Raw genomic sequence first — 9,587 nt, 5'->3', positions numbered from 1 at the left:
GGTTTCAAACCCTAACTCTCATTGAATTAATTTCACTATGGAAATCACTCTCCAAACTTAAGTAAAGCTTTTAAACACTTTCATCTACATCAAAACTAAGTTATAGATTGATCAATTCAACTATTCTATACAAACTAACATTTTCACTAAAAGTGGAGAAATCATACCTTAATGTGAAGAGGATGAAAATCCTAACAATCCACCATCTTTAGCTTGTCTTGGCACCATTTAAGCAGTAAAATCGCCACTTTCGAACTCCCAATCGATTCCCCATTCAAATATCATAGTAAGAATCATTGAGTTAAGCTAGTTCGTCATACAACAAATACCATATTAAGTTCAAAATATTCTATTGAGTAAATTACACGAATGGTCCCTATGGTTTGGGGTAATTTGCGTGTTTGGTCTCTAACTTATTTTTTTAACACGGGAGGTCTCTACTGTTTGTCTTTGTTATACGTTTGGTCCATATCCTACTTAAAAAGACTATTATTTAAATAGGGAAAAATGGTGGGGTAGGTAAGGTAAGGTGGGGGTGGAATTGGGATGTGTTTATTTAAATAAATCAAAAACTCAAGGGCAAAATAGTCTTTTTAGGTAAGATAGGGACCAAACGCGTAACAAAAACAAACAATAGGGACCTTACAAGTTTAAAAAATAAGTTAGCGACCACACGGGTAAATTACCCTAAACCATAGGGACTATTTGTGTAATTTACTCTATTCTATGTTAATTCTATAATTAAAGTCATTTTACTTGCATCAAATTGATTTGAACCCCAATGACTTTTCAAAAATTATTATTTTTAATAATGTTTCTAACTTTTAACACATTAAAGTGAGATAAAGTATAAAATCTTTTTAATTTCATGGTGTTCACACATAGTATTGGTGTTTGAACACCACCAACTTTACCCAAGGTTAATCCCCTTCTCTAAACTTATTATCATTTACTTTTAAATGCACAAATAATAGATAAAGTAACAAGTAATACGTATTATATATCATTATAAAACATATAATTGTAAAATAAGACCCTTTATGGTGACATGCTCAAAGTAATATGTAAATCACCTTTTGTCCTCATGGGTTCTTAATTATGATTACTTTCCTAACACCCGGAAAGATAAAGAACACCTACAATCATCAAACAAGTATAACTTGTGATTAAGATATCTCAGTTTACAAAGATAGGTCATCTATTAACAACGATTACTTCTCCTATCAACAATAGTCAGCAGGTGCTCAAGACCTGTTCTCATCTCTCTTATGCAACATGTACAAGACCTGTTCATAGTCAAACATGTGTACCAAATAATTAGGACTTCAGTTGTATTTTGTTGTATATATACCTCTGTTGTAATCAATGTTCAATCAAGGAATTCATATTCAATTTACCTCTATAATACTTCAACTCTTCATGGTATTAGAGCACAAAGAAAAAAAACGTTCTCCTCGGTGCTCCTTCTCCATGGCGACAAATCAACATATTTTAGGGCTTGCTACCAATTCATTTTTTCAAATCCCCACAATCATCATAAAGCTTGAAACCTCCAACTATTGTCTATGGTGTACCACCATTGAATCAACCCTAGAAACCTTTGATCTTGAATCACTTGTTCTCGATCCCAAACCATCGGCTGAAACTCTTACGATTGAGTGTGCAGATGCAACACCCACCATTGAAGCTAACCCAGAGTACCAATTGTGGAAGAAACGTGATCATTATATACTTTTGTCGCTGAAATCCACCCTCTCTGAATGCGTCCCAACAATTTTCGCTCGTTAAACCTCTCCCCATCTTGCTTGGACTACTCTCAACAAAACTTTCCAACCCCAAACCAATGCTACATGTATGGCTATGAAGACCCAACTTCAGAATATGTCAAAAGGATCACTACCCATGATTGAATATCTTGAAAAGAAACGTGTTATTGCCGACTCCTTGGCCGAGAACCTTAATCAAATGTCTATAGAAGACCTTATTGGATACATCCTCAATGGGCTCAATTCCTACTATGACCCATTCACTATGGACTTTATGATGAAAGATTCTAATCCTTTAGTTGATGACCTAATTGGATTAATACTTCTAGATGAATCAAGACTCGAACATGAGCATCTTCACCCAATAATTTCAATTCCTTATTCATCAAATACCTCCGCCCCCTTAGCTCTCAATGTGAATCAGCATCAGCCCAGGTAAAACTCCAACAATTCTGGTGTCTCATCTACTCAATCTTCTAGCAACCACTCTCCTGAATCACGTCGTTGACGCCCTCAATGCCAGTTGTGCAACAAACCAGGTCATGAAGCGATAGGCTGTTGGAAAAGGTCCAATCAGATCGGCTATCCATCCCGTCGGCCGAATCCAAGAACTTTATAGGCTCCTCAAGCTCATATGGCTCAGTGTCACAGTCCATCCACAGTTGCTAATCCGTCATGGTATTTCGACTCTGGTGCAACAAATCATGTGGCTCTCGATCTTTAGAAAATGAATGTTTCATAGGAACACCATGTCACAGATAAACTTCAAGTTTGGAATGGTACAAACCTACGTATCTCTCATTTTTCATCTATGTCTATTCATAATCTCAAATTGCCAATTGTTTTGATTGTTCCTCACATTACCAAACATCTTCTTAGTGTTTCTAAACTCACCAATGACAATAATATCTACATGGAATTCTAGCCTAAACATTGTGTTGCTAATTCGTTGTAGGGCCAAACACTCCTCAACGAGGACGTCAATGATGGCCTATATTGTATTCCTTCTTCAATCAATAAAGCACCAAATAAATTCAGCCCCTACCATGGCTTTCACGAGAATTCACACTTCTCTCAATGGCTGACACAAACGTATAGGTCATCCATATGATCCTCTCCTTAGAAGATTGCTTTCCTCCTTCAAGCTACCAATATCATCCAATAACTTTCCCAATGTTTGCGACTCATGTCAATTGGGGAAGAGTTATCGACTTTATTTACCTACTTCTCATGTAGCTTCTAGTAAAGCTCTTGATTTAATTTATTCAGATGTTTGGGGTTCTTCTCCTTTCTTTTCCATGAATGGAAACATATATTTCTTATTATTCGTTGATGGTTGTACAAAATTTATTTGGGTTTACTTTTTGTCCCATAAATCACAAGCCTTTTCTATGTTTGTGCAATTTCATCAAAATGATTAAAACACAATTCTCGACTGAAATAAAAAGCATTTAATTCGCCTAGGGAGGTGAATATCGCCCATTCTCATCCTTTTTAACCACACATGGAATCACTCATCGTGTTTCTTGCCAATACACTCAAGAACAAAATGGGCCGGTTGAGAGACGCAATCATGTCATAGTTGAGAAAGGTCTCACACTTTTTGCTCATTCTTCTATACCTAATCCATTATGGGAACATGCATTCAAGACTACAACATACTTACACAATCGTACAATCACACCTCTGCTTTCTTTTCAATCTCCTTATCAAAAGTTGTACTCTAAAATTCATGATTATGGGTTTCTGAAAACATTTAGGTGTACGTGTTTTCCATTTCTCCGTCCTTATAACTCATATAAAATTGACTTTTGTTCCAAACCATGTGTGTTTACTGGGTACAATGCTTCTCACAAAGGATACTTATGCTTCCACCAGCTATCATCTCGTATCTATATAGCTCGACATGTGGTCTTTAACGAAGATGTCTTCCCTTACTCCATATCTCCATCACCAACACCTAATCCTACTCCCAATCCTTCGTCTTCTCCAGTAACTTCCCTCCTTCTACAACAAGCTGCTACTTTACCTATCACAACACCACATTCCCATCTTCACACACCCACACCTACACAAAATATAAGCAACACCCCATCTTCATCCTCCTCGTCTTCTCTCGCTCCTAGTCCTCATTATCAAAACTCTACAATTAACTCTCTTGCTCACCAACAACCATCTACTTCTTCTCATTATAGGCATGCTGTGAACAATCACCACCACATGGTAACTCGAGGCCTTATTAATTCTCTCAAGCCAAAAGTCTTTTCATCTTCTTTATCCTCCATTCTCACCATTGAACCCTCGACCTTTAAACAAGTTGTTAAATCTCCTTGTTGGCAAGAGGCACTGAAAAATGATTTTGATGCTCTTATGAGGAATAAAACCTGGTCACTGGTTCCATGTTCTACTAATGTGAATGTTGTAGGTTGCAAATGGATTTATTGGGTCAAAAGAAAGTCAGACGGGTCTATTGAGCGATACAAAGCTTGTTTGGTTGCGTAGGGATATAGTCAAGAGGAGGGCATCAATTACTTTGAGACATTCAGTTCCATCATCAAACCCACAACGATTCGATTGATGTTATCTATTGTAATCTCAAATATCACTGGTGTATTCGCCAACTAGACATCAATAACGCATTTCTTAATGGTGATTTACTAGAAGATGTCTACATGAGGCAACCAAGAGGCTTTGAAGACTCCACCTATTCGTCTCATGTTGGTCTCTTGAATAAGGCGATTTATAGCCTTAAACAAGCACCACGAGCCTGGTTCAATAAGCCTAAACTTATCTTATCCAACAAGGGTTTCGTGATTGTCAATCAGATACATCATTATTTGTTCACACATAAATCCTAGGAACCCACTGATACAACTTAAACAAAAATCGGACCAAACTGCAAAATATAAGGATCGAGACTCAAGAGGTTACATAAAGAACTAGAACCATTAATTTAACAATTAACTCCAAATAATCACGGAAATCCATTGTTTATCACCATTTCAAAATTGGGTGAACATAAAGAACTAGAACCATTAATTTAACACTTCTATGTCCAATAATCTCAGATGTAAGGATTTCAATGGACAATCCTTATTTTTCAATCCTAAAAAAACATCTTAAATAAATATATGGATTCAAAGAATATATTGGATGATCATTTGATGGAAAATGGTAAAGAAAATCCAACAATTTCGATATCACAATCTCAAAATCAATCTCCTAAGGGTTTTCTGTTTACTCCTCTCAAGAACACAGGAGAAATGAAGACTTTGGCAAACTTTGGCAAAATGTATGGATTTAAGGTCTTTTATGTCATTTTCCCATTAAGGTATGACAAGTCCAATCCATGTTTCTATTAAAAATCTTCTTCTTGAGTTGCCATTGATCAGAAACCCGAGCCTATGTTGCTAGTTTCCCTCGTGAGCATTTCTTTTGCTTCATTGATTTTCGAAGCAAGATAGTGGCTAACGCTAGCGTCTGGGTGATTTGCCATCATCACCCTTCTATGTGCTTCCCTTACCTTATCAACCGTAATACTTTCCCTATTCATTTAAACCATCAATAACACATAACTCATAATACAAAAAGACATGGAGACGAATGCTAGATTTGGTAGTGATCTAAATTATGCACCTTACTCCAAGAATCAGAGCAACTTCTCTTCTTGTCATTTGAGGATGGAAACCACCTTGATAAAACTTTCTAAATGCAGCAGGTGAAGCTGGTCTAGCCTTGAAAGCCTGCCATGCTTGGATGCCATATCTACCAGCATAAGCAGCAGCTGCAACTGCAAGTCCTGTCATCAATGGAGTTGCCATGTCGAGGAAGATTTAGTGTTAGCATCAGATTCCTCAAGATCGATGATTTGTTGAGTTTAGGGTAGTAGACATCACAATGTTTTTCCTTGGTTGATGATCTTTTATGCGGTAGAATTTAAGAGTATACCCATTAATTGAATGCAGGAAAAAGAAAATCATCAATCTGATCACCAAAGCACAAATACGAGTAAAGTGGCATAAATATACAAGAACGAGTCAAATATCTTGATAAAAATTAACGCAAAGTTTATCTAACGAGTATTATAAAAGTAGTTCAATAGAATCGAAGGTGAAGAAACAAATAAGCACTTGCTGGATGAAGCAAAAGTGAAAAATAAAATTGACAGGATAAGAGTTAGTTTAGTTACCATTACACCTAGTTCTTGAGTTTTTGGTTGAGATTCGAGAGCCTGGATCAATTCGATGGATATAATATGAATGATATGTGATGCTAAAACTCAGTGTATGCAAGTGAAGATGAAAATATCTACAAATTTGAATGTGTGAAATCAATGGCGGTGGAAGAAGGTGAGAGCAGAAGTATAAACGAGGTCGGAGAAGTCTACGAAAAGCATTCGGTTTCTCTTAAAGGGTAAAACCGTAAAAATAGGAAATGTCTTCTTTTCCTGTTTTTTCTAATTTATTATATATATATTTTTCAACTCATCCTTTCCATAATAATAAAAACAAAACAAAACAAAGCGAAAAACAAATATTTTAAAAACCGACTTTTTAATTTGAATTGGTCAAATGGTTGATTATTAATTTGACTATTGACTTAACTGGTCTGGCAAACTAATGGTAGTGGATTGTTTTGGTCTCGGAGTTGTTTATATTTCGGATAACCTAATTGATTGACCTATTTAATTTTCTTTAGATATGAACTACTCTTTTTAAAGGGCTAAGTAAAATTCAAGTATCTAAGTCCAATAAACTAAACGTGTTCAAACTGTTTTTTTTATCGATTCTATCACACCATTTAATCCAGTTTTTGAAGAAATCGTGCGGTTCGATCCGGTCTAAAAGTAACATAAGATTGGTTGTTCTTTTCCTTTCTTTCGTAAATGTTATCAAGAACTTGGTCAATATGAATTGGTAATTAGCAAGATTCTTTTGCTTTAGATGATGAAATGGTGAAGGGTGTCATAAATTTGAAATTGTGTGATCATTACTTTATAACGGAGGCTTATATTTGAAGAATGTTAAGAAACAAAAGTACAATACCTTGCTGGCCTAGGGGGTCCTTTATCAAGAACTTGGTCAATATGAAGTTCCTCTGCAATCAGATTCTCCAAATTTTACAACTGGGCAATATTCAACACTGAAGGAAAAAGTTATAAGGACAAGAAAGGCAAATTCTATGCAAGTTAAAAATTGAAGTTTTATAAAAATATTTGCATACATCAGGGGAGAATAAAGATTCTATACAAATCATGTATAAATGAAGACTAATAAATCAAAAGTCAAAGAATCTGAATCACCAAAACTGAAAAAATTACATGGGATGGATGTTCTTCGACATCCACCTATTTAGTCGATTTTGGGTTGATCGTTTTCACAGGAGTAATGAAAGGATTCAAGTAGGATGAATAAGATGAAGCGGATGAGATGAATCTTTGAGTTAGGTATTTCGATGATCATAGCATCTACGAATTCCAATTTAATGGTGTCAGTAATGGCCATGGATCATGAGGAAAATAGATTGGCTCTTGATGGAGAAATTGTTGAAGCGGAGGAGACACATACTGAAATCGATGATTATATAGATGAATTGGGGAGTTGATGGAATGGGAAATTAGGAATTGTGGATTGTAATAGGAGGAGATCATGGGTAATGAAGTCAGCAGTGATGGAGCTTGAACATATAATTTGGGGTGGAAGAGGGGGGGGGGGGGGTGAAAGTAATAAAAAAAAATATCTAAAATTAACGTTATTACACAGAAAAAAAATCATTTTTTCAACATTTAAACACCAAAATGCCTAAAGTTACCATTCTTACACATAAAAAACAATTTTTTTAGCAATTAAACACCAAAAATACCTAAGAAAGAAATTACAACTCAGCCCGACGACCTTTAAGGCCTTTAAAATCATCAATTACCGAGTTTGAATCAATGTTTTTTCAGCAGTTTCCCTTTCTATGTAAACCACCAAATTGTTTGCGAGAAAGTCATCTGGCATCTTTTTGTGAAGCCGGTTCTTGAATATTTTCATTGCAGAAAATCCCCTCTCAGTTGTTGCGGTAGAAACTGGAAGTGTCAAGATTAACCGGACCACTTTATCAAGCAAATAATACGTCTCATGTTTCTTAGTTTCCACAAGTCCCTTACATAGGTCAGCAATAGTTGATACACCACATAGCCTGCGATTCTTTTTCATATCAATATTAAAAATCTCCAATTGATATCTTAATTGAATTCTCTCTTGCTCCATAAAATCTTCAGGATAATACTTCTCAACAATAAGACAAATGTGATCAATGTTAATCACTTTAGGGTCTTCGTTTGAAACTAAAGTGGAACTAAGATGTAACAACTCCATCGCTTGATCATTGAATCTACTATTCAACTCATTAATTATTTTTCCAATGTGGATGTAACCAAATCTACTTGATAAAAATGTTCATAAGTAACATGATTATCTGTTTTTCAAGGCTGATATCGAGTAGAAGTATGTGGAGCATTTATATCTGGCATATCTATTTGATGTTGCTCACAAAAAAACTGTACATGTGCAAGTAATGAATCCCATTCGTTGTCTCTGAAATCATTTAGACCCGCCTTTGTTGCTGAAACTAACTCCATGGCATTAAGAATATCTTGGGATTTCTTTTGTAGAGCTTGAGAAAGTATATCAGTTTTTCCCATTAGTTCCTTCATCAAGTGAAGAATAAACACAAACCCAAATGATTTCAGGTAATAATAAGTTGCATCAGCATCTCCGCGTTGAGAATAAGTAGCGGATACATCATCAATTATTCCTTGGAGCACAACACGAGTACAATCAAACATGTTAAGCAAACTACAAATGGAATGAAGATGAGAACCCCAACGTGTATCACCAGCTCTTGTTAATGTCCCAACTTGATTCATTCCTTTACCTAATTCAAATTTACCAAGTTCCAATAAATGCCCAATCTCAGTTGCCTTTGCCTTTTATAACTCATCATGATGCTTACTAGAAGCACAAGCCACATTAATTATATAAATTAAGTTTGAAAAAAATTGGTGTAGAGGAATAATTCCTCTTGAAGCAGCCACTAGTGCTAGTTGTAATCTGTGAGCAAAGCAGTGAACATAATACACATAAGGACAATCCTTAGGAACCAGTGCCTGTAATATATTCCATTCCCCTATCATATTACTAGCACCATCATACCCTTGGCCACAGATTTTACTAACATCATACTGATAGTGTAAAAGTTGTCTCCACATATTTGTTTTCAAGGTTAATGATAAGGTATCCTTGACATGAACCAAATCCAAGAATCTTTCCCGTATGATCCCTTCTGCATCAACAAATCTCAAAACTATGAATATGTTTTCGAACTTTATTTGCAATAATACTAAAAATTTCCTTTTGAATTTCTCCAGAATTATAATTTGAATTATAAGGAGCTTTCTCTAATATAACATTTACAACTTCATCATTATAAGATGCTAGAAGTTTTAGTAGTTGGAGAAAATTACCACGATTTTTGGAATTAGGACTTTCATCATTTCCTCATAAAGCACAAGCTTGGAATGTCAATCAACGAAATGTGTCAATCGAAGCTTTTAATCGTAAACGATTCTTCAATATTTGTGTTTAATTTTGCTTCAGTATGATATTTTGTGACAACCTAAATTTTTTTTGCTTGAAAGCTCAGTTAGTTAACTCAACTCAGTAACAGACTCACTCATGCTATCATTTAGCACAATTTAGAGCCTGTTTGAGTGTTATGAGCCTAGTACACTTAAGGAATAGGTGTTAGAAAGTACCTGCTAGAGACGCTGTTGAA

General features: G+C 35.4%; 3 protein-coding genes across 3 annotated transcripts; all 3 read right to left on the bottom strand.

The window, feature by feature from the left end:
* Window positions 1-4,991: 4,991 nt before the first annotated feature.
* On the bottom strand, window positions 4,992-5,587 carry LOC145001909 (mitochondrial import inner membrane translocase subunit TIM14-3-like). The gene is made up of 2 exons (XM_078961238.1): window positions 5,403-5,587; window positions 4,992-5,311 (listed from the first exon to the last, which is right to left on the bottom strand). The coding sequence occupies exons 1-2, from the start codon at window positions 5,585-5,587 to the stop codon at window positions 5,155-5,157; spliced, it is 342 nt and encodes a 113-aa protein (XP_078817364.1). The 3' UTR covers window positions 4,992-5,154.
* Window positions 5,588-7,684: 2,097 nt separating this feature from the next.
* LOC145002424 (uncharacterized) lies at window positions 7,685-8,128 on the bottom strand. The gene has a single exon (XM_078961704.1). It carries the CDS (start codon window positions 8,126-8,128, stop codon window positions 7,685-7,687), a length of 444 nt encoding a protein of 147 aa, XP_078817830.1.
* Window positions 8,129-8,235: 107 nt separating this feature from the next.
* Window positions 8,236-8,679, bottom strand: LOC145002423 (uncharacterized). The gene has a single exon (XM_078961703.1). It carries the CDS (start codon window positions 8,677-8,679, stop codon window positions 8,236-8,238), a length of 444 nt encoding a protein of 147 aa, XP_078817829.1.
* Between the last annotated feature and the right edge of the window lie 908 nt (window positions 8,680-9,587).

This window comes from Lactuca saligna, chromosome 6, assembly GCF_052625555.1.
Source record: "Lactuca saligna cultivar CGN05327 chromosome 6, ASM5262555v1, whole genome shotgun sequence".
Lineage (NCBI taxonomy): Eukaryota > Viridiplantae > Streptophyta > Magnoliopsida > Asterales > Asteraceae > Lactuca > Lactuca saligna.
Note: the sequence above shows the minus strand (reverse complement) of the source record. Positions and strands in the feature narration are given on the sequence as shown.

What these genes read in the sequence shown, in the direction of transcription:
- LOC145001909 (XM_078961238.1), bottom strand. Translation starts at nt 5,587, where the DNA reads ATGGCAACTCCATTGATGACAGGACTTGCAGTTGCAGCTGCTGCTTAT. An exon ending in GCTCTGATTCTTGGAGTAAG is followed by an intron (nt 5,312 to 5,402) that starts GTGCATAATTTA and finishes TTAAATGAATAG; the next exon opens with GGAAAGTATTACGGTTGATA.
- LOC145002424 (XM_078961704.1), bottom strand. Translation starts at nt 8,128, where the DNA reads ATGGAGTTGTTACATCTTAGTTCCACTTTAGTTTCAAACGAAGACCCT.
- LOC145002423 (XM_078961703.1), bottom strand. Translation starts at nt 8,679, where the DNA reads ATGAATCAAGTTGGGACATTAACAAGAGCTGGTGATACACGTTGGGGT.